Below are 23,875 nucleotides of genomic sequence, written 5' to 3'. Positions count from 1 at the left end.
GTGGGGCTGGGGGCCGTGGGGCTGGGGGGCCGTGGGGACCGTGGGGCCGGGGGGGCCGTGGGGGCCGTGGGGCTGGGGGGCCGTGGGGACCGTGGGGCCGGGGGGACCGTGGGGGCCGTGGGGCTGGGGGCCGTGGGGTTGGGGGGCCGTGGGGACCGTGGGGCCGGGGGGGCCGTGGGGGCCGTGGGGCCGGGGGGGCCGTGGGGGCCGTGGGGCTGGGGACCGTGGGGCCGGGGGGACCGTGGGGGCCGTGGGGCTGGGGGCCGTGGGGTTGGGGGGCCGTGGGGCCGGGAGGCCGTGGGGCTGGGGGCCGTGGGACCGGGGGGCCGTGGGGCTGGGGGCCGTGGGGCCGGGGGGCCGTGGGGCTGGGGGCCGTGGTGTGTCCCCGCTCGGGGCGGAGGGTTTTCCCTCGGGGGGGTCGCCGCGCGCGGGCGTGGGAGCGGAGGCGGCGCCCGGCCGTGCCGACCGTGCTGCTGCGGGGCGGATTTCACGGCCGCGAGTCACAGCTCAGTGAGGCTGTGGTCGGGTCGTCGGGACTGGGAGGAGAGGAGGGTCTCTCGGCGGCGCCGGCCGCTGGCCCACCTGTCCTCACCCGCTGGGCAGCCAGACCCTTCCCCAGCGCCCCTTGTCCTGGGCACCCGGTCCCGGCCCGAGCTTCCTCCAGGGCACCCATCCGCAGTTTCCCTCTGTCTTCTACAGCGTGATTCCTTTTGTTATTTATTTTCATTCGCATAAACGGTGCGGTTTCTCCCATACTAACAAATCCTTCTCTTCAACTTCTCTCACCAACCTGTTGCTTTTTTTTTTTTTTTTGGTTCCCCTTTGCAGCCACAGTCTTAGAACTGCCTTCACCTTCACCCTGTGCCCCCCTTCCTCCTCCAGTAAGCCTGTGCCCAGCGGGGTCTCCAGGGATGCCTGCATTGCTAGGGCCAGTCTCTGTGACGCTGCCCCGGGGTGCTCACCAGCACCGCTGAGCTGCCCGACACTGCCCTCCATCAGCTGATGGCTCTGCTTTTTTTTCCTCCTTCTTTTTGAGACAGCGTGTTGCTTTGTCACCCAGCCTCACTGCAACCTCCACCTCCCGGGTTCAAGTGATTCTCCTGCATCAGCCTCCCGAGTAGCTGGGATTCCAGGTGCCTGCCACCATGCCTGGCTAATTTTTGTAATTTTTTTTAGTAGACACGGGTTTTCACCATGTTGGCCAGGATGGTCTCGAACTCCTGCTCTCAGGTGATCCACCCACCTCCTTTTCCCAAAGCGATGGGATTACAGGCGTGAGACCACACCCAGCCCACATTCTTTTTAAGTGTACATGCCGCTTTCACCAAGAAAGCTCATATTCTGGGCCACCCAGCAAGTGTCCATGAATTTAAAAGGACTAAAACCATGCAGAGTACAGTTTCTTTCTTTTTTAGGTTTGAGACAGGCTTTCAGTCTGTCAGCCCTCTGTCAGCCTGGCTGGAGTGCAGTGGTGTGATCGCAGCCTCACACTCCTTGGCTCAAGGCGTCCTCCCACCTCAGCCCCCTCCCACCTACAGATGTGCACCACCATGCCTGGGTCACTGACAAAAATTCTCCGTAGAGACAAGGTCTCACGGTTACTCAGGCAGGTCTTCAACTCCTGGGCTTGGAGGATCCTCCCACCTTAGCCTCAGATCCACCTGGGTGGGTGGGTCACTTGAGCCCAAGAAGCCAAGACCAGCCTGGGCAACATGGCAAAACCCCATCTCCACAAAACATACGAAAAATTAGCCAGGCATGGTGGCATGCACCTGTAGTCTCAGCTACTTGGGAGGCTGAGGTGGGAGGATTACTTGGGCCCAGGAAGGCTGCAGTGAGCCAAGGTTGTACCGCTGCACTCCAGCCTGGGCAACAGTATCAGACACTGTCTGTCTGTCTGTTTCTCTCTCTCTCTCTCTCTCTCTCTCTCTCTCTCACACACACACACACACACACACACACGACATCATTACAGATCCTATAAACTTAAAAAAAAATAAGGTATGGACAACTTTATGTCAAGAAATTAAATAATAGATTAATTTAACAAGTTCTTTAATGACAAAAATTATCGAAACAGACTTAAGGAAAAAAAGACCTAATTAGTCTTAGAACTAGTAAAGAAATTGAGTTCATAATTAGAAATCTTCCCGCATGGAAAACTCCAAACCCAGGTAGCTTCACTGTTAAATTATATCAAACACGTAGCTGGGCAGGGTGGCATGCACCTGGAGTCCCAGCTCCTTGGGAGGCCGAGACAGGAGGATCACTTGAGGCCTGGAGTTTGAGATTACAAGCGTGAGCTATGATCGCTCTAGTGAATAGCCACTGTACTCCAGACCAGGTGACAGAGTAGGACCATCTCTTAAGAAAAGGAAATTCTAAGAAATTCTTTCAGAAAATACACAAGGAGAAAGAACATTCTAATTCATCTCATGAGTTTAAACCCTGATACTAAAACTAGACAAAAACACTAAAAGAAAAATCACAGACCAATAACCCCAATGGACAGTTGCAAAAACTCCCTAGCAAAGTACTAGCAAGTCAAATCCAACAATATATAAGAAAATACAACATGACTAAATGGGAATTCAAAATCAGTGTAATTCTCCATAAACAAGAAAGGAGAAAAATCATTTGCTAATTTTATTAGAGGAGTAAAAAAAAATTGAACTTCAACATCCACTCATGATCGTAACTGCTAGGAAACGAGTGGAACTTCCTGAGCCCGATAAAGGACATCTTCAGGAAAACTTACAGCAAATGCCATCCTGACATGAACAACATAGTATGCTTTCCGCAAAACATTGGAAACAAGGTGTCCACTCGCATCCATCCGACACTTAACACTGCCCCAGATGCTCCCACCAGCACCATGAGACAAAGGAATGAAAGGCATGAAGATGAGAAAGGAACAGGCAAAACTGTTCACTTGTAGATGATGCAATCACATACACAGAAAATCCTTTAGAATCTACCAAAGAGCTGCTAGAACTAATGAACAAGTTTAGTTAAGGTCACAGTATGTACAAGATCAATATACAAAAATCAACTATATGTCCACATATCACCAATGAATAACTGGAAGGTCGAAATTTTAAAATACATTTATGATAGCATTAAAAATCATTAAAAAAAAGTTCGACGTATGTACAAAATGTACATATAGGCACCGAGGAATGAGAGCTAAGCAGAGCCCTGGCACAGTTAGGGCTTGAGGAATATCTCACTTTATAGTGTTACTGCTCAGCTATTTCCTTTTATGTAATCCTTTACATAATCATATATTAGTTTATAGAAATAGGGCTTGAAGAGTCCCTTTATATAATCCTCTATATATAATCATTAATAGTTGATCGTATGAGTGCCTAAAGAATATTTCCCTACATATATACCTATAATTATATCTTAGTTCATAATCGGAGGAATTCCTAGAGCAGACACAGTGCAGAGCATGAATTAAGGGAAGACAGTTATACCAGGACAAGAATCCATGGCCCAGGCGGCAGCGTTCAGTATCGTAAAGATACCCGCTGTATGGCAGGCTTGGGGCGAGAGCCACTCCTCCTGATAAAGGAGTTGCAGGACCTTGCTCCAGTTCTCGTGGAAGGCTGCCCTCAGAGCGGCAGTCCACCTTGGTGACTGTGAACTTCATCAGCTCTTGCTACGGTGCTGCTGGAAAAGCATTTTCCCACAAAAGCCACTGGAAGCTGCCAGAAGGTGGCGGTAACCCTGACGGCTCTGTCACTGCTGTGTGACTTAAAGCATCCTCCCATATTAGAAGTAGCTTGCCCATAGAGAGAAGTATCGCACACTGCACCCTCTTCACTTCGCACAGCCCACCTTCAAGCCTCGGTGACCTAATGGGGGTGGACCCCTTACTGCACACCGCCCTTGCCTTCGGGGGAACGGGCCCCTTGCTGCGCACTGTCCATCTCCTGGCCTCGGTGACCTAATAGGTGTGGACCCCATGTTTTATTGCTCACGACCCGATCACTATCCTTAAAGATGACTTCACTCACTGCCCTGCCCCCTAACCTGTACACAATAAATACGCTTCTGGACATTCGGGGCCTCGCCTGACTCCACTTATAGGTGGCGTGGCCCCCCAAGCCCAGCTGCATTTTCCTTGTACTTCTGTGTCCTGTCTCTTTATTTCTCGGATCCTGCGCCTCAGCACAGCATAAGGCTCAACCCACAACCCTGTGGGGCCATCAGCCCTACATAAAATATGTACAGTCAATACTATAAAGCTTGGATGTGAGAAGAATGTAAATCCATAGAAAGATACACCATGTTCATGGGCCTGAGGACTTGGTGTTGTTAGGATTTCTACGCCCCTGTTATGGACTGAATTTTGCCCTCCCCCCCCGAATTCCCGTGTTGCAGCCCTGAGCTCCAATACGACTGTGTTTGAAGATGAGGCCTTTAAAGAGGCAAACATTCAATGAGATTCTAGGGACAGAGCCCTGGTCAGACAGGACTGATGTCCTCATGAGATGAAGAGGTGCCTGACATGCAAGTGCATGTGAGGACACAGTGAGGGGGGCTTCTGAGTGAGAGGGGGACTTCTGTGTGATGGGGGGCTGCCAAGTGAGAGGGACTTCCGAGTGAGGGGGGGGCTTCTGTGTGACGGGGGGCTGCCGAGTGAGAGGGTCTTCCGAGTGAGAGGGGAGGCTTCTGAGAGGGGGGCTTCCGAGAGGGGCTTCCAAGTGAGGGGGGCTTCTGAGTGAGAGGGGGCCTTGCTGGGGGCCAACCTGCCAGCATCTCCTCCAGAACCGTGAAGAAATCAACATCCATTGTTTAAATCACCTAGTCTCGGTTTGCTAGCACAGCCAAGCCAACGAATACTGTCCCCAAGTAGGGACAATGGGTTCACTGCAGCCCCAGTGAAAAGCCCAGCACGCTTTTTACAGCGTTCAGTGGGCATTGATTAGTTGACTCTAAAATGTACATGGAAATGAGGAAAGGGCCTAGAACCACCCAGACTATTTTGAAAAAGCCAAACTGGGGGACTCGGGCTCCCTGGTTCAAGATTTGCCTTAAAACTGCAATGATCTGGCCGGGCGCGGTGGCTCAAGCCTGTAATCCCAGCACTTTGGGAGGCCGAGGCGGGTGGATCACAAGGTCGAGAGATCGAGACCAACCTGGTCAACATGGTGAAACCCCGTCTCTACTAAAAATACAAAAAATTAGCTGGGCATGGTGGCACGTGCCTGTAATCCCAGCTACTCAAGAGGCTGAGGCAGGAGAATTGCCTGAACCCAGGAGGCGGAGGTTGCAGTGAGCCGAGATCGCGCCATTGCACTCCAGCCTGGGTAACAAGAGCGAAACTCCGTCTCAAAAAAAAAAAAAAAAAAAAAAAAAAAAAAAAAAAAAAAACTGCAATGATCTGCTGTTAAAAGAAAGTCATTAACAGTAAGAAAAAGAAAAAAAAAAAAAAAAGGCCGGCCGCGGTGGCTCACGCCTGTAATCCCAGCACTTTGGGAGGCCGAGGCGGGTGGATCACGAGGTCAAGAGATCGAGACCATCCTGGTCAACATGGTGAAACCCCGTCTCTACTAAAAGTGCAAAAAATTAGCTGGGCATGGTGGCGTGTGCCTGTAATCCCAGCTACTCAGGAGGCTGAGGCAGGAGAATTGCCTGAACCCAGGAGGCGGAGGTTGCGGTGAGCCAAGATCGCGCCATTGCACTCCAGCCTGGGTAACAAGAGCGAAACTCCGTCTCAAAAAAAAAAAAAAAAAAAAAAAAAAAAAAAAAAAAAAAAAAAAACAACTACAATGATCAAGATACTGTATGAAAATAGACCTAAAGACCGATTTAACAGAAGACAGTGTCCAGAAGTAAACCCCAACTTACACAGCCAGGAATTTTTTTTTTTTTTAATAAAGCCAACATTATTTAACAGGGTGAGAAAGGTCTTTTCAACAAATGATGTTAGAACAATGGAATAAACATGGGATGGGGTAGGAAATTATCCTCCAGCTCTTTCTCACACTCACGTTAGAGATGTGTTACAGACTTAAATGTAAAAGCTGAAACTCAAATCTTTTAGAAGATACAAGAGAATATTATTGTAACCCTGGGATAGGCAGATTGTTTTTTAGAACATAGAAATGCATTAGTCACAATAGAAAGAACTGAACTGCACTAAAATTAAAACATCTGCTGATCAAATGGCAGTCAATAAAGTATAAATACACATATCCCACAAAGGATTTGTATGTGAAGTACTACAACTCAGTAAGATAACGCAATTTAAAATGAGCAAAAGGCAAACGTAACAATCAGCACATCAGGAGGTCATCAGGCATCAGAGAAAAGTGCAGGAACCACTGAGGATCAGTGCACACCCACCTGAATGGCCAACGGGGCCACACCGCGTGTCGGCAGCAACCCGGGGCCACCAAACCCTGACACTGCCTCTGGAGTGTAAACCAGCATCACCAACTCTGGAAAAGTCTTTGGCAGCTGTGGTCCAGTTAAACATATAGTTAAACACACCATGACTCAATTCATTCTACTTCCAGGGAATTACTTCCCAAAGAAATGACCATGTCTGCAAGAAGCCTGGCAAGTAACTGTAAGAGGTTCACTCATCGTAGCCCCAGTCAGGGAACAGCCCAAACGTCCGCCAAGGGAATGGATGCACTGTGGTCCATGCACGTGTGGTCACTCACTCCCGCTCAGCAACGCCCGCAACAGGCAGGAACCTCACGAGCCATTTGCGGAGCGGAACCAGCGAGGCGCCCTGGTGTCCACACTCCACCGTCTGACGTGGAGGCACAGCTAGCCTCTGGTGACAACATCGGGGCAGGGACTGTGAGAACAGCTTGTGGATAACTCAGAAGGTACAAGGGCTCACTTTCTGGGGCCATAGGGACGTTCCAGACCTGGGCTTCAGTGGTGGTCACATGTAGGCACATGTTTGTTAGGACTCACTGAGTAGCTTTTACGTCTATGTGCACTTCAATGTACGTAATTTTTACCTCGATTGAGAAGAACGGTGATAGAACCCAACGAACGAAACAGCTCACATTCAAGACTCACGGTGGCTCTCACCGGCGCGGTGCGGAGCAGGTGGAAGCGGGTGGAGCCCCTTTGGCAAATGTTCGGTGTCTGCTGAGCGGACCCATGACCCAGCAATCCCACTCCTCGGATCTTCCCACAAAAGGATGATGTGTCCAGCAAGGGTCACATCCCAGAGTGTTCACGGCAGCTTTGCCTGGACACCACCCGACGGCCGCCAGCCTGGGAGGAGCCGGGCGGCTGTGCTGCTTGTGCCTGCGGAGCACAGGCCCGTGAGCAGGTGAGACTCTGTCATGCCTGGGCCGAGCCGTGGCCCACACCACGTGGCTCTGTGTTCATGGAGCTCAGGGACTGGGTAAGCCACTCGGATGACGACCGACCAGGGTATCAACCGGGAAAGGCCAGGGGCTGGAACAGTCTGGGTGGTGGTTCCACAGAAATCCGTTGCCTGAACCTAGAATGTGTGCACTCCAGTATGTTCTACTCGAGTTCAAGAGGAAGGAACAGGACGTGAGGCAAGGAAAGCCCCTGCCTGTGAGGACGTGGGGCCCAGCGCGTGCAGCAGTGGTCCCATAGGGTCTGCTCCGGCCAAGGTCTGACCAGGACAGGCACTCAGACAAGGAGCGCGTGAGTGCACTGGCTTCCAGCAGCACAGCGCTGTGGACGCGCCAGGACGGCCGCCATGGGGTCAACGATGGGCTAAGGGGCACCAGGCTGGCCACAGGTGCTGGAGAGAACAGGTGTGGGCAGCGGGGGAAGGGCCAGTGGCCACAGTCCGCAGGCCTCCTCAGCCCAAGCCCCAGGCCTGGGCTTGCTGGTGGCTGTGGCCTGAGCCCCCGCCTACGACAGACAACAGCCTGCAGCTCCCAGGAAGCAGCATCCGAGTCACCCAGCTGCCAGCTGGGGCCTGGAGACACGGGGACCACCGCGCCTCAGGGCAGCACTCCGGCTGCGGTCCAGGCAGGAGTGGCCTCCAGGCGTGTTCTCAGTGCCCTGTGGCCGGTGTGACAGACGCTATGGATGCCCGCCGTGCTGCCCGGGGCCAGGGAGGCGCAGGACGCAACCCAAGGGTGTTAGAACGGCACGGCAGCCTCGGCTCACAAAGAAATGAGAAATAGAAAACCACTGTGTTCCATGGTTTACTTTGACAGTTTATTAGCTCGTCAACATCAACATGCAAAAATAAGCACTGACTACAAACCTCTACGCTGCGGCTCTGCGTGAACTACGGTGGTTCATTTGCTCGGAAACGTCACCAGTACTCTCAACGGAACGATTAACTCGACTCTACAGTTACGGAACCATCCGGCAAGGCCTCTGCAGAGACTTGGTCCCGTGGATCTCCACGTCATACATTCTCGAAGCAGTTAGTAAGGCGGCACACGGGGATGTGACATGGAAGCTACGCACAGACGCAGACAGGCCCGCGGACGCGGCCCGAAGGCAGGCGGGCGGCCTCGGAGCCGCCCCCCACGGCAGCAGCTCTCCGCGGAAGCCGCGTGTCTCTCACGGCACGGCACCGCGGGTCACTGCAGCTCGGTCCAGCGCCAGGCCGGGCTGGGAGCGCTGGGAGGTGGCGAAGGACCAGCCCGTTCTCCACGTCTCACCGTTCACAGAAGGGAAGAAACCAAAAACGCGGGGAAACCATGGACTCCTATTTCTGAAACGTTCTAAAGTTTCCCTCGGGGGTTAGGTCAGTCTTTAAAGTTTCCTTCGAAAGCTGAAAGTACTTTTCAGAAGCATCAAATGGTTGACATGTTACAAAATCCTACCAATCAAAATGTTGTTTTCAAGTACAAATTTATTAAATCTTATTTCCTCTCTTCCTAAAGAGTATTTATCGCTGCTCACTGATCTTTGGTCGCAAGAAACAGAAGCGCCGTGGCCGGCTGGAGCGCGGGGCGGGAGGAAGGCGCGGCCTCCCTGCCCGCCGCAGCCGTCCCGAGGCGTGCGCTTGGCGACGCGGGGCCTACATGATGTACACCTTTTCGGCTTGTGAGAAGTGAAAGACTTCTTTGGTTCTTGGGCAAACGACTTTATCATCTTGACGGATAGAAAGCAGAGACTGAAAAACAAAAGCGGAATATATTAAAAGCAGCAAATGCAACATAAATGCAGATTTCCATGAGAAATCCCCATGACGAACCACCAGGCAATCACCCGTCCTCTCAGGCAAAGTTCCTTCCCGAAGGCACCCCACCAAAGAAATCCTGGGGCCATCTCGCCTATCCCTCCTGCCCCTTGATCCGTTTCAAATGGAGCTAAAGCAGGGTAGGGTGAGAGGACAGCCCTGTTTCGATGGAGATGTGTAACAGCCTGGCCTGCCTGCCCTGCCCGCCCAGCCCTGTCCCGATGGAGACGTGTGCCAGCCCGGCCCCCTGCCCTGCCCTCCCAGCCCTGTCCCGATGGAGACGTGTGCCAGCCCGGCTCCCTGCCCTGCATTCCCAGCCCTGTCCCGATGGAGACGTGTGCCAGCCCGGCTCCCTGCCCTGCATTCCCAGCCCTGTCCCGATGGAGACGTGTGCCAGCCCAGCCCCCTGCCCTGCATTCCCAGCCCTGTCCCGATGGAGACGTGTGCCAGCCCGGCCCCCTGCCCTGCCCTCCCAGCCCTGTCCCGATGGAGACGTGTGCCAGCCCGGCCCCCTGCCCTGCCCTCCCAGCCCTGTCCCGATGGAGACGTGTGCCAGCCCGGCCCCCTGCCCGGGCCTCCCAGCCCTGTCCCGATGGAGACGTGTGCCAGCCCGGCCCCCTGCCCGGCCCTCCCAGCCCTGTCCCGATGGAGGCGTGTGCCAGCCCGGCCCCCTGCCCGGCCCTCCCAGCCCTGTCCCGATGGAGACGTGTGCCAGCCCGGCCCCCTGCCCGGCCCTCCCAGCCCTGTCCCGATGGAGACGTGTGCCAGCCCGACCCCCTGCCCGGCCTGCCCCCACTCACATTGTAGCCATAGACGTAGCCGTTGGGCAGCATCATGGGCGGGTTGTTCTCGTTCATCACGTCGCCGGAGATCTTGCAGACCAGGCGGGAGTTGGCGCAGTGGGCCATGGGCAGGGGCTGCGCCAGCCTGTTGAGCGAGCGGCTGCACACGGGGCAGTCGGGGCTCTTGGAGCTGCCATCCTCCTTGTAGCACTGTCTATGCGTCGGGTCAAGGAAGCGCAGCCGCGTGGGCGGGGCCGTGGCCACCGGGCCCGGGCTGCACGGCCTTCTGGCCAACGGACGCCGTGGGATAACACAGGCTATCTTTGGAGGCGAAGGAAGTGCCGCCCTCCACGGCACTCCACTGAGGCCTGGGTGGAGAAGCCCACGGCCTCCCGCCCCGGCCTCCCGCACCCGGACCGCAGGCGCGCGGCGGCTCCGCAGCCCGCCCACCCTCTCCTACCCCATGCGAGCTCTCCAGGCAGGACAGACAAGAGCCACTTGGAAAGGATGTTCTGCTGGCGCCCAGGAACGCGCGGTGGGCAAGCCAGCAGCCCACCCCTCAGAGTTCCCCAAAGAGGGGACAGGGGAGGAGCGCTGAATCTCACTCGAACCCAGCACAGCCGGGTACCAGCAGCAGTCCCGAAACACTCACTACACTCTGGGCCCGAGTCTGGTCACGTGAGAGGCATTCATAGGCGGGGACAGAGTCAGTCACCCGCGAGGGCAGAGTCAGGTGCAGGCTGACAATCACAGGCAGGGGCAGAGTCAGTCACAGGAGACAGTCAGTCACCAGTGAGACAGGGACAGTCACAGGCGAGAGTGTCAAAGATGAGACAGTCAAAGGTGTGACAATCAGCACAGGCAGGACAGTTGGTCACAGGCGGTGGAGAGTCATCCACAGACAAGACAGTCACAGGCAGGAAGGAGTCAAGTCACAAGCAAGACAGTCAGTTACAGGCTGCGACAGAGTCAGTCACAGGCGGGACAGAGTCACCGGCAAGGACAGAGTCAGTCACAGGCGGGACAGAGTCACAGGATGGGAAGGAGTCAGTCACAGGCGGGACAGAGTCACAGGCAAGGACAGAGTCAGTCACAGGCGGGACAGAGTCACAGGATGGGAAGGAGTCAGTCACAGGCGGGACAGAGTCACAGGCAAGGACAGAGTCAGTCGCAGGCGGGACAGAGTCACAGGATGGGAAGGAGTCAGTCACAGGCGGGACAGAGTCACAGGCAAGGACAGAGTCAGTCACAGGCGGGACAGAGTCACAGGCAAGGACAGAGTCAGTCGCAGGCGGGACAGAGTCACAGGATGGGAAGGAGTCAGTCACAGGCGGGACAGAGTCACAGGCAAGGACAGAGTCAGTCGCAGGCGGGACAGATCAGTCATGGGGGGGAGTCCGTTACAGGCTGGTCCTGTCAGAAGAGGGCTGTTCGGGGTACGCTGGGAGAAACGAGGGGCAGTTCCAGCCACAGTGTGTCCTGCACTTGAGGGGATCTACAAAACCTGGACAGTGAGGGGCACACAGGCGGCTGTGGTCAGGGCGTCCGTCAGCTCTCAGCAGAAGGGAGCTGTCTCTCTACCGAAGGCATGGCCATATATTTTTGATTTGTGAAAGCAAAAACAGTTTGCTGCTACAGCAAGGGTGTGGACCAAATGAAATTCTGGAAGGTTCTTGGTAACTATGGGAAAACTATTCTGAATGGTAACTTCCCAGCTGCCAGAACACATCAAAGTTGTGCTTTTAGATCAATGCTCGGTACTCATGGCCACATCTGAGACGACGAGAGAGAGAGGACGTGAGCCTCTTTCCAGCGTGAAGGCTGCGCCAGGCATCCGAGGCCCCTCAATGCTGCCCCGCCTGCCCGTCCAGACACTGTGCAGGTGCAGCATGCGGGAGCCTGCGGCTGTCTGTGGTGGGAGCACAAGGCTGGCAAGGTGCAGGGTCAGCCTGTTAAAATGTGACCAAAGCCGCGAACCCCAGGCCAAGCCGCACTGTGCACATGGGGCAGGATACGGTGTCTTGATGGCGGAGAGGCCGGCCTGCAGGGTGAGGGTGAACACGGAGTTGTTTCCCAGCTGATGTAGTCGGTAGTTGTCGTACCGGAACTGCTGGATCAGCATCCGCCACCGTGCGGGGTCCAGGAGGTCCTAGAAGACACAGGGCAGAGAGTGCTGGGGAGGCTCCCACGGAAGTTCCTGAAACAGCTTAAAAATGTGGGCCACGGTGGGGCAGGTGCCACCAGCCCGCAGCCACCCCCCAGTGTCCCACACGCTCTGCACTGAGGGTCAGCACAAAGTATAACTCCCTCAAGTGTTGACTGAAACATGCTGTGGGACGAGTGCTGACTTAACTGATTTCAACACACTTCAGGATAAGTGCTGACTTAACTCTGATTTCAACACCCTGTGGGACGAGTGCTGACTTAACTCTGATTTCAACATGCTGTGGGATGAGTACTGACTTAACTGATTTCAACATGCTGTGGGACGAGTGCTGACTTAACTCTGATTTCAACATGCTTCGGAATGAGTGCTGACTTAACTCTGATTTCAACACCCTGTGAGACAAGTGCTGACTTAACTCTGATTTCAACACGCTGCAGGATGAGTACTGACTTAACTCTGATTTCAACACGCTGCAGGATGAGTACTGACTTAACTGATTCCAACATGCTGTGGGACGAGTGCTGACTTAACTCTGATTTCAACATGCTGTGGGATGAGTACTGACTTAACTCTGATTTCAACACGCTGCCAATGAGTACTGACTTAACTCTGATTTCAACACGCTGCAGGATGAGTACTGACTTAACTCTGATTTCAACACGCTCTGGGATGAGTGCTGACTTAACTCTGATTTCAACGTGCTGCTGATGAGTACTGACTTAACTCTGATTTCAACATGCTGTGGGATGAGTACTGACTTAACTCTGATTTCAACATGCTGCCAATGAGTACTGACTTAACTCTGATTTCAACACGCTGCAGGATGAGTACTGACTTAACTCTGATTTCAACACGCTCTGGGATGAGTGCTGACTTAACTCTGATTTCAACACGCTGCAGGATGAATACTGACTTAACTGATTTCAACATGCTCTGGGACGAGTGCTGACTTAACTCTGATTTCAACACACTGAGGGACGACTGCTGACTTAACTCCCATTTCAACACATTGCAGGACAAGTGCTGACTTAACTCCAATGTCAACACGCTGGGGGACTAGTGCTGATTTAACTCTGATTTCAACATGCTAAGGAACAAGTGCTGACTTAACTCTGTGATTTCCACACACCACAGGTCTGTGCTGACTTAACTCTGTGATTTCCACACACCATGGGGCAGGTGCTGACTTAACTCTGTGATTTCAACACAATGCAGGGTTGGTGCTGACTTAACTCTGTAATTTCAACACACCGCGGGTTCAGTGATGACTTAAATCTGTGATTTCAATATACTATGGGGCTGGTGCTGACTTAACTCTGTGATTTCCACATGCTGTGGGGCAGGTGGTGACTTAACTCTCTGATTTCAGCACACCAAGGGTTCAGTGTTAGCTTAACTCTGTGATTTCAGCACAATGCGGGGTCGGCGCTAACTTAACTCTGTGATTTCAACACACCATGGGGTTGGTGCTGACTTAACTCTATAATTTCAACACACCACAGGTTCAGTGATGACTTAAGTCTGTAATTTCAATATACTACGAGGCTGGTGCTGACTTAACTCTGTGATTTCCACACACGGTGGGGCAGGTACTGACTTAACTGTGATTTCGACACACCACAGGACCAGTGCCGACTTAACTGTGATTTCAACACAATGCTGGGTTGGTGCTGACTTAACTCTGTGATTTCAACACACTGCAGGTTCAGTGATGACCGAAGTCTGTGATTTCAATATACTATGAGGCTGGTGCTGACTTAACTCTGATTTCTACACACTGTGGGGCAGGTGCTGACTTAACTCTCTGATTTCAGCACACCAAGGGGTCAGTGTTAACTCTGATTTCAGCACACTGCAAGGCTCGTGCTAACTTAACTCTGTGATTTCCATACCCTGCGGGGTCAGTGCTGACTTAAGTCTGATTTCAACACACCACGGGGACGTTGCTGACTTAACTCTGATTTCCACACACTGTGGGGCCAGTGATGAATTAACTCTCTGATTTCAACATACCTCAGGGCTGGTGCTAACTTAACTCTGTGATTTCAACACACTGTGGGGCCAGTGCTGACTTAACTGTGATTCCAATATACCATGGGGTCGGTGCTGACTTAACTCTGACTTCCACACACCATGAGGCCGGTGCTGACTTAACTCTCTGATTTCAACACATCTCGGGGCCAGTGCAAACTTATCTCTGTGATTTCCACACACTGTGGAGTTGGTGCTGACTGAATTTTGTGATTTCCACACGCTGTAGGGCTGGTGCTGACTTAACTCTGCTACACTCACGTGTTTGTGAATCAACTTGGATGATCTGGAATGTGTGGATCCTGTGCACTGTGATTTAAAAATGGACTCACAGAGCTAGAAGGACAGCTGAGTGCAGAGACAGCCTCAGAGCATTAAGTCCAGAGGGAAAAGTCTTACTTCAGAGAAATCATGTATTAAACAGGACAAAGCCAGTCCATGCTAGGTTAAAGCATCACAGAACAGAAAATTAAATCGGATTACTGTCTGTCCCTAAATAACCTCAGGTTTAGACTTAAGAGAGAGAGTGCACGTGTGAGCCCAGGAGAGGAAAAAACTAACACTGACCCAGAAAGGCCACTCAGCCTCCAGCTGGAGGGAGGGAAGGGAGGTGGTCATCAGGGGACGTCACCCGTCAGTCTCTGTGAGCTTCTTCTCGGTCTCAGTTTAAGGTAAACAACACACTTAACTCCAACATTTTAAAAGGTTGCTTTTGATCTCATTTTTGTCTAAAAATTAAAGTCTACATGGGAGGAAGCCCACAGTCCAGAAGGTCCTCACTGAGAAGGGGCAGCTCCCACCGCCCTCACTCCCTGGGACTGCCTGCCTCTGGTGGCTTCTGCCATTCACTGAACAAAACGCTTCCTCCTGTTTTTTGCCTGACCCATGGCAACAGAGCATGGCTTCCTAGGCTTCCTACCAGGAGACACAATTTTGCCCCCTGAATCTGGTGACTTCTGAGCCTTAGAGCTGGCACTGCCTCCCTCTTTACAGCATGGCAGGGCTGTGTCCGGTGAGAGACGCATGCATGCTCCACCCGGCCTAGGCCCGACATCTCAGCCCCAGTGTGGGCCACCCTTTCTCGCATTTCTAACCAAATCCTCTCCAGAGCAAGCGAGAGAAACAAGGTGCCAACTCACAATCTGGGAAGCTTAGGCTCCACCCCGAAGATCATCGTGACCTGATGATGTTTTACTATGAGATGTCCCAAATGCCTGAGGGTCGGGAGAAGTCAGGCTGAGAAGGCTTCCAGCAGTGTTCAGAAGGCAGCAGGTCTAGGTCTGCCCAGGGCTTTGCAGTCCCTATGGGGTGGTGGATGGGGGCTTCTGGGAAACACCCCTGCCTCTGACAGACACTGGCTGCCAGGATCAAACTGTCAACTCCAGGAGGTTTCATCTGCTTCTGCCTTTTCCAGAAACTGAAACTGTTTCCAGCAACATGAGCACATGGATGGGCATGGGAGAGGGGCATGGGAGAAGGCATGGGGGTGAGTGTGGGGATGGCATGGGAGGGGGGGGTGAGTGTGGGGATGGCATGGGAGAGGGCATGGGGGTGAGTGCGGGGATGGCATGGGGGTGTGAGTGTGGGGATGGCATGGGGGTGAGTGCAGGGATGGTATGGGGGGTGTGAGTGTGGGGATAGCATGGGAGAGGGCATGGGAGAAGGCATGGGGGTGAGTGCGGGATGGCATGGGAGAGGGCAGGGGGTGAGTGCGGGGATGGCAGGGGAGAAGGCATGGGGGTGAGTGGGGGGATGGCATGGGAGAGGGCAAGGGTGAGTGCGGGGATGGCATGAGAGAAGGCATGGGGTGAGGGCGGGGATGGCATGGGAGAGGGCAGGGGCGTGAGTTCGGGGATGGCATGGGAGAGGGCAGGGGGGTGAGTGCGGGGATGGCATGGGAGAGGGCATGGGAGAAGGCATGGGGGTGAGTGCGGGATGGCATGGGAGAGGGCAGGGGGTGAGTGCAGGGATGGCATGAGAGAAGGCATGGGGGTGAGTGCAGGGATGGCATGGGAGAAGGCAAGGGTGAGTGCGGGGATGGCATGAGAGAAGGCATGGGGGTGAGGGCGGGGATGGTATGGGAGAGGGCAGGGGCGTGAGTGCGGGGATGGCATGGGAGAGGGCAGGGGGGTGAGTGTGGGGACGGCATGGGAGAGGGCATGGGGGTGAGTGTGGGATTGCATGGGAGAAGGCATGGGGGTGAGTGTGGGATGGCATGGGAGAGGGCAGGGGGGTGAGTGTGGGATTGCATGGGAGAAGGCATGGGGGTGAGTGTGGGATGGCATGGGAGAGGGCAGGGGGTGAGTGCGGGGATGGCATGGGAGAAGGCATGGGGGTGAGTGCAGGGATGGCATGGGAGAGGGCAGGGGGGTGAGTGCGGGGATGGCATAGGAAAAGGCAGGGGTGAGTGCGGGAATGGCATGGGAGAAGGCATGGGAGTGAGTGCGGGGATGGCATGGGAGAGGGCATGGGGGTGAGTGCGGGATGGCATGGGAGAAGGCATGGGGGTGAGTGCGGGAATGGCATGGGAGAGGGCAGGGGTGAGTGCGGGGATGGCATGGGAGAGGGCAGGGGTGAGTGCAGGGAGGGCATGGGGGAGGGCATGGGTGCAGAGCAGAGCCAGTCGCCTGGGAGTAGCCGGCTGCTGGGATGAGGCCAGGTCTCGGCACAGGGTGCCTGGTTAGTGATGGCAGAACCCCCACCACCTACCCCAGTGACCACAGAGACTCAGAGGCTTCCATATTTACAGACAAAACACAAAGCATCAGAAAGGGGAACATGGAGGATGCTGCAGCCTCACTTCTGACTAACGAATGCAGAGAACCAGGGAAACGGGCGACGGCGCTGGGCCCAGCTGAGGGACTGCAGAAGACACAGGAGAACCAGGGAAACGGGCGACGGCGCTGGGCCCAGCTGAGGGACTGCAGACACAGGAGAACCAGGGAAACGGGAGGATATGCTTGGTCCAGCTGAACAGTCCAGGATGAGTGTCTTCCTGAACCTTTCTCATTCAACTGTCTTTTTTTTTTTGAGACAGAGTCGTGTTCTGTCACCCAGGCTGGAGTGCAGTGGCACAATCTCGGCTCACTGCAGCCTCAACCTTCTCGGTTCAAGCAATCCTCCTACCTCAGCGTCCTGGGTAGCTCGACCACAGCCACCATGCCCAGCTAATTAAAAAGAATTTATTTTTGGCCGGGCGCGGTGGCTCAAGCCTGTAATCCCAGCACTTTGGGAGGCCGAGGTGGGTGGATCACGAGGTCAAGAGATCGAGACCATCCTGGTCAACATGGTGAAACCCCGTCTCTACTAAAAATACAAAAAACTAGCTGGGCGTGGTGGCGCATGCCTGTAATCCCAGCTACTTAGGAGGCTGAGGCAGGAGAATTGCCTGAACCCAGGAGGCGGAGGTTGCGGTGAGCCGAGATCGTGCCATTGCACTCCAGCCTGGGTAACAAGAGCGAAACTCCGTCTCAAAAAAAAAAAAAAAAAAAAAAAAGAATTTATTTTTAGAGATGGGATCTCACTATGCTGTCCAGGCTGGTCTCAAACTCCTGGGCTCAAGCAGTCCTCCCACCTCAGCCTCCCAAAGTGCTGGTATTACACGGGTGAGCAACCACACACGGCCCTGACTCAAATTTCTTATCAGCAAAATGGGAATAAAACAAGAAAGCTTGTCTTGGCAGGCTGGACAAGGCTGTGTGGCTCAGGACAGGGCCCTCACTTCCCACCCATGTGTAGAAGCAGCTACAGACCAGAGACACTCCCTGGACACCCACTTGTCATGACAGGGACCCCGGGGACGCAGCCCCTACCTTGTACGGGGAGATGTGCGTGTCAGGGGGGAAGGCCAGCATGCCCATGGCCTGGCGCACCTCGTCCAGCTGGCTCCCTTCTGCTTGGCTGAAGTGCTTTCTCGCATGTCTGAAAAACAACATTTTGGCACATTTCAGTTTGCATTTTCATTTTAATTTTTAGAGACAGGATCTCACTCTGTCACCAGGCTGGAGTTCAGTGACACAGTCACAGCTCACTGTAGCCCTGAACCCCCAAGCTCAGGCGATCCTCCCAAGAAGCTGAGACCACAGATGTGCGGCACCATGCCCGGCTAATGTCAAAAAATGTCCTGTTAGAGACAGAGTCTCGCTGTGTTACCCAGGCTGGTCTTCAACTCCTGGGCTCAAGCCATCCTCCTGCCCCGGCCTCCCAAAGTGCTGGGATTATAGGCATGAGCCATTGCACCTGACCTGCATTTTTAAGTTGAAAAATCTGAGCTAACAGCCTGAGTAATCACCTCACTCCAAGCAGACCTGCTGGGTGGGGCTAGAATGGTGGGCGATGCGGCTCACCAGGGGCTGGAGGAACAGCCACAAGACCCTTCTTCCTCCAGGGACAGGACACCCAAGCCACACATGCAACCCACAGAAAACACCAGAACTGCACATGGCACCTGCCCTGAGCCCTCTCCAAAGCGATTCCGGTTTACAAGGAACCCAAACCCTGAGGATGCCCACTGCCCCAAATGCTCACCCCTGCAGCCCCAGCGGACCAAGAGCCTGTAGTCTTCCCACTGCAGTCCTTGCTGTTTGGAAGGTTTTCCAAAGGACAGCCACCTCCCTCAGCCCACAGGCTGCACTCTGCAGATCTGGCCCCAGCCCGTCAGCCCTGAGTGTGCCACACACCACATGCAGCTGTGATCTTTCCTGAGCCAACTCTGCAGGACACATACACCCGCTCCAGGCCAGAACCCAGCCCAGCCTGGGGCTGCATAGCCAAGAAACCAAAGCAGAAAACAGCAGGTCCCTTTCCAGCTGCCCAGCATCCCCATTCCCATGCCTTCCACAGAGGATCATCGTCCCTCAGGCTGTCAGGGCCTGCACCCCATGTCCTTGGCTCTCACATGGGCCCTTACGCACTCCCACGTCCTCAGCCCTCACATGGGCCCTTATGTATCCCCACATCCTGACCTTCATATGGGCTTGTGCATCCCCACATCCTGACCTTCACATGAGCCCTTGTGTGCCCCACATCCTGGCCCTCACATGGGCCCTTGTGCACCCCCAGGTCCTGACCCTCACATGGGCCCTTGTGCACCCTCACATTCTGGCCCTCACACGGGCTCTTATGCACCCCCACGTCCTCAGCCCTCACATGGGCCCTCATGCACCTCCAGGTCCTGACCCTCACATGGGCCCTTGTGCAACCCCACATTCTGGCCCTCACACGGGCTCTTATGCACCCCCATGTCCTCAGCCCTCACATGGGCCCTTGTGTACCCCACATCCTGGCCTGCCCGGCTGGGTGCTGAGGCTTTGGGCAGCACACGCCTTCATGAGGAGGAGGGACATGCACTTCCTGGGACCTGCCTGCTCCCCTGCAGCTGACTAGGCTGCGGACGGTGCAGCTCTGAGCTCAGCTCCAGATCATGAGGCGGAGCCCCAAGAGTCTCTAGGGCAGACTCCACCCAAAGCCGGGGTAACATAGGCAAACTGCCCCCACGCGGGGCCAGCCACCGCCCAGATGAAGACACCTGTGACAGGAGGGGCTGCAGAGAGGGACTCTGAGATGGACACGTTTTGTTCTCAGACTGCTGTGCTGACAGTGGCCGGGGCCCTCAAGGAGATGGAGGCTGGCTCAGGAGGAAAGCAGGCTGTGCCAGGCAGAGGCCAGTGACACAGGCACCGAGGCCTCATGGAGGAGGCCGGAGAAGAGCAGGAGCCCCTCCTTCCGACCGGCGCCCTTGCTGTATCCCTGGAAGTCATGCCCTCGTCTCCAATGGGCTGGGTCCCGAGACCCCGGCTTTGCCTTCTCAGGCACAGAAGGGCAATGAACTCCCTGCCACAGGCCTGACCTGTGACCATGGGCCCAGGTCACCCATTGGGAGCCAGAGCAGGTCCTGGGCCTCTCCAGGGCCCATGCAGGGGCAGGGACCCGCAGTGGATCTGCTGTGCGTCTTGGGGAGCATCCTCAGCACCTCATCCTGACACCACTACTCCGAGTGGGCTCTCTGTGGAACGCTTGGCCATCCGGCCCGACGCAGGTGGATATGGAGTCGCGGCCTGGTTTCCGCACTTGTAGACAGGCACCCCATCCTGGCAAACACGTATCTGCTGGGCACTCGCCCAGGAGCTTAGAGCCGGCCAGGCCCATGCACCCCCCTACAGCCCACACAGCAACTCATGCGTCACCACGAGGCTCAGCCAGGCAGGAACCTCCACAATGTGAGTGACACGACCCTGCACTCGAGGAGCAGCCCTGCCCCGAGACGGGGTGAGCAGGAATTGGCCGGCTCCGCCCAGCCCAGGCGCCCACCACTGCCTGATGATGCTCACTCTGGGTCACACGTGGGAAGACGGCATTTGGCCTATCTTGCCTTGCAGGCACCGTGCACCCTAACTGGGCTGAGCCACAGTGACAGCCAGCAACCCCATTCTCAGGCCCGACCGCCACAGCGCCACTGGCCTCAGCTCACTGTCCACTGCCCTTGGGGTGGAGATGGGCCAGGGAACCCAGAAGGGCTCTCAACACATGCTGTCAACACCCACCCCCGATGACCATGAGGGATGTCCCCAAGCTCAGGACGCTTGGGGCTACCTGAGGATCACACATCAGAGACACTCTCAAGCCACAGAGGCTGGCAGCGCTTTCCCACGTGGAAAGGGGGTGCCGGGAGCCCGGTCCATGAGTTTTACATGGATGGTCAGGACGCCAGAGCTGGTCACCTGGCAGCCATGGGGTCTGATGCCCATCTTGGGCTACACCTTGGCGGGGGTCCTGCTGGGCTACAGGCCTCGCTCCCCAGGTCCCCATACAGGAACAGTGGGAGAAGCAGCCACCTGAGCGGGCAGGAGTCAGATTCAAAACCTAGGGGACGTCCCAAGACCCAGACTGTAAGAGGCAGGGCCGGCAGCAGCCACAGCCGGACACCCTGCCCTCCCTGGAGAAGCCGCACGCCTGCGATGCCTACCTCACGGCGTCCAGTCTCTTATTCTGCCGGATGAGTTCAATGAACTCCTGGATTCTGAGGCTGAACTCCAGGCAGCTCTGAGGGCACAAGACAAGACGAAGGCTTAGACAGCACATCCCAGAGCCCAGGGGCCGCACCCCACGTCCACCAGCAGACCCCACGTCCACCAGCAGACCCCACGTCCACCAGCAGACCCCACACCCAAAGCTCTGAACCCCTCTCACAGGCACCAGAAAGGCAGGGCTGAGGCTGAAGCTGCCACTTCAACCCGGAGCAGACACTTTCCTGGGACCTCTGGGTTCTGAACGTGAGTCCTGCCCCTGCTCCCGCGGGCGTGGTAGGGCATACAGCCGCCCAGCATTTCAACCCGAAGGCTGGGACACTTGGATGCTCCCAGGAGCATGGGCCTGGGGGACACGGGGAGGGCAGAGCAGTAGGTGCAGCCACTGGAACAAAGGCACCAACCCCTCTGCAGGGACAGAGCAGCTTCCTGGGTCCTGCCCGGAGGCCGCTGCTTCCTCCTTTACACCCCGCCAGGACTCTGGACCCATCTGTCCCAAGTGTAGACTGGGTGTTGGTCTGAGCCCAGGGCTGTTCCAGGAGAATGTGGGTGAGTCCTGTCCCGGGGTGCTGATGCCTGGGGTGGGGAGGAGACAGTGACCAAAGGTGGGGGGTGCCGGGGGGTGCTTCACAGGCAGAGAAGCAAGCTTGGAGCAGGCAGGACCCAGGCCAGCTGGCGGGGAGCGCCTGGACTAAGGTTACGGGCGAGGAACTGTGCAGACACCTGGCAAGAACATGCCAGGCAGAAGCCAGGACCAGTGCCGAGGCCCCAGGCAGGCGGCACATGGAGCAGAGGCCTGGCCCAGGGGACACTGAGGTCCTAGGTGGCTGCGAGGCCGGCCGAGGGGCGACTCCCGAGGAGGGAGGGCGCTCCCGGGACATTCGGACGAGGGAGAGAGGCCGGGGCTGGGGGAGCTCCTGCAGGATCAAGTCCCACGTGTGTCCGCCTGCGAGCCTCTCGCCTGCAGCCGAGGAAACCCCACGGAAGCCCAACCCTCACTCTGAAATCTCAGCAACCTGAGTCCAACGTGGGCTGAGACTTGTGGCTGGGGAGGGGCAACAGCAACACTGACCAAAGTCATCCAGGAGACACGAATCCCACGGCAGCGACGTGGCCGCCTAAACCGTAAGATCTTCCGTGTGGCTTCAAGACACTTTCCGGGCTCTGCCCCGGAAACAGGATATGGGCATGGACACCACAGAGCGAGTCTTGGGCTCAGGCCGCCATCTGTCACTCTGAGTTCCAGTGTCCGGATCTCAGGATGGCATGCACAGAAAGGCTACGTGGCAAGCAAATGAATCTACTGCATGACTTCATTTCAATTGAAGCTCATCCTCCACTGCCCAGAACTTCTCCCAGGCCCCTTTCTGAGGGACCGCCTCGGCTCCAGCCCATGCAGCCCCTGTCCCATGCCCTCAGACAGGTCAGCAGGCTGCATGGAGAACTCACAGGCTTGCTCCAAGCTGGGGCTGGGGGACCATCTCTGACCCCAACAGTGGCACAGGCTCTGGGTGGTGAGTGCCAGGTTTGGTACAAACCAGCTGAGAGGCACAAGGTCACCCCAGGGTACTGAGTACCCACCCCACTAATGAGCAGACAGACTTTGGTCCGCACTCCGCTCCCTTCAGAGCCAGCCTGGCAGGAGGGAAAGGGAGGACCAGCAGGAAGAGACAGGCTCCCCAACAGGGCCCCACCTGCCTCCCAGGGGCCACCCAACAGCGGCTGTGTCTAGGCCAGGTGGGTGCCAGGGCTCTGTGTAAAGGCAGGAAGCAGCTGCCGAGGGGTGCTCTAAAAAGCAGGACTCTGAGCTCACTCTGGGTTACCCCTTCACACAACGGACACCGCAAACCTGTGCTTTTTTTTTGTTTTGAGACAAGAGTCTCACTCGGCTGTCAGGCGCCAGGCTGGAGTGCAATTGTGCAATCTCGGCTCACTGCAACCTCTACCTCCCAGGTTCAAGCAATTCTCCTGCCTCAGCCTCCCGAGTAGCTGGGACTACAGGCGCATGCCACCACGCTCAGCTAATTTTTGTTTAGTAGAGATGGGGTTTCACCATGTTGGCCAGGATGGTCTCAATCTCTTGACTCATGATCTGCCCACCTCTGCCTCCCAAAGTGCTGGGATTACAGGCATGAGCCACCGCGCCTGGCTCAAACCTGCATTTTAATGACACTTTCTGTTCCAGTAGGTTATTTAATTTATTTATTGTTTGTTTGTTTGTTTTTGAGACAGTTTCACTCTTGTTGCCAGTCTGGAGTGCAATGGCACGATCTTGGCTCACTGCAACCTCCGCCTCCAGGGTTCAAGTGATTCTCCTGTCTCAGCCTCTTGAGTAGCTGGGATTACAGGCGTGTGCCACCACGCCCAGCTAATTTTGTATTTTCAGTAGAGATGGAGTTTCTCCATGTTGATCAGGCTGGTCTCGACTCCCGACCTCAGGTGATCTGCCTGCCTCAGCCTCCCAAAGCGCTGAGATTACAGGCGTGAGCCACCACGCCCAGCCTAGTAGGCTCCTTTTAATTAGTCCACTAATATGTAAGTGTGTATATGCGGTGAAACTTAAATCTAAAATACCCAGTCTACGTAGCCCTCATACGGTGTGGAGCGCTGACAAGGTGTTTCCACTCTGCGCCAGGCACCCACATGGATGGCTCTATGTGACTTTCCCAGATGTGCAGCACAAAAATCCCTACGTCAGCTGGCTTCAGGG

At 55.5% G+C, this 23,875-nt stretch overlaps 1 protein-coding gene across 1 annotated transcript in view; it reads right to left on the bottom strand.

The window, feature by feature from the left end:
* Positions 1 to 8,167: 8,167 nt before the first annotated feature.
* Positions 8,168 to 23,875, bottom strand: part of MAEA (macrophage erythroblast attacher, E3 ubiquitin ligase) — a 50,166-nt gene continuing 34,458 nt past the window's right edge. Inside the window, exons 5-9 of the mRNA XM_039468016.2 lie at positions 21,105 to 21,181; positions 17,953 to 18,061; positions 11,958 to 12,091; positions 9,961 to 10,156; positions 8,168 to 9,094 (exon numbers count right to left, since the gene is read on the bottom strand). Of these exons, the coding sequence (XP_039323950.1) occupies positions 8,999 to 9,094; positions 9,961 to 10,156; positions 11,958 to 12,091; positions 17,953 to 18,061; positions 21,105 to 21,181 (612 nt within the window). The 3' untranslated portion in view covers positions 8,168 to 8,998. The remainder of the gene's footprint in view (positions 9,095 to 9,960; positions 10,157 to 11,957; positions 12,092 to 17,952; positions 18,062 to 21,104; positions 21,182 to 23,875) is intronic.

Source organism: Saimiri boliviensis, chromosome 3, assembly GCF_048565385.1.
Source record: "Saimiri boliviensis isolate mSaiBol1 chromosome 3, mSaiBol1.pri, whole genome shotgun sequence".
NCBI lineage: Eukaryota > Metazoa > Chordata > Mammalia > Primates > Cebidae > Saimiri > Saimiri boliviensis.
The sequence above is the reverse complement of the archived record's forward strand: the minus strand, read 5'-3'. Positions and strand labels throughout refer to the sequence as shown.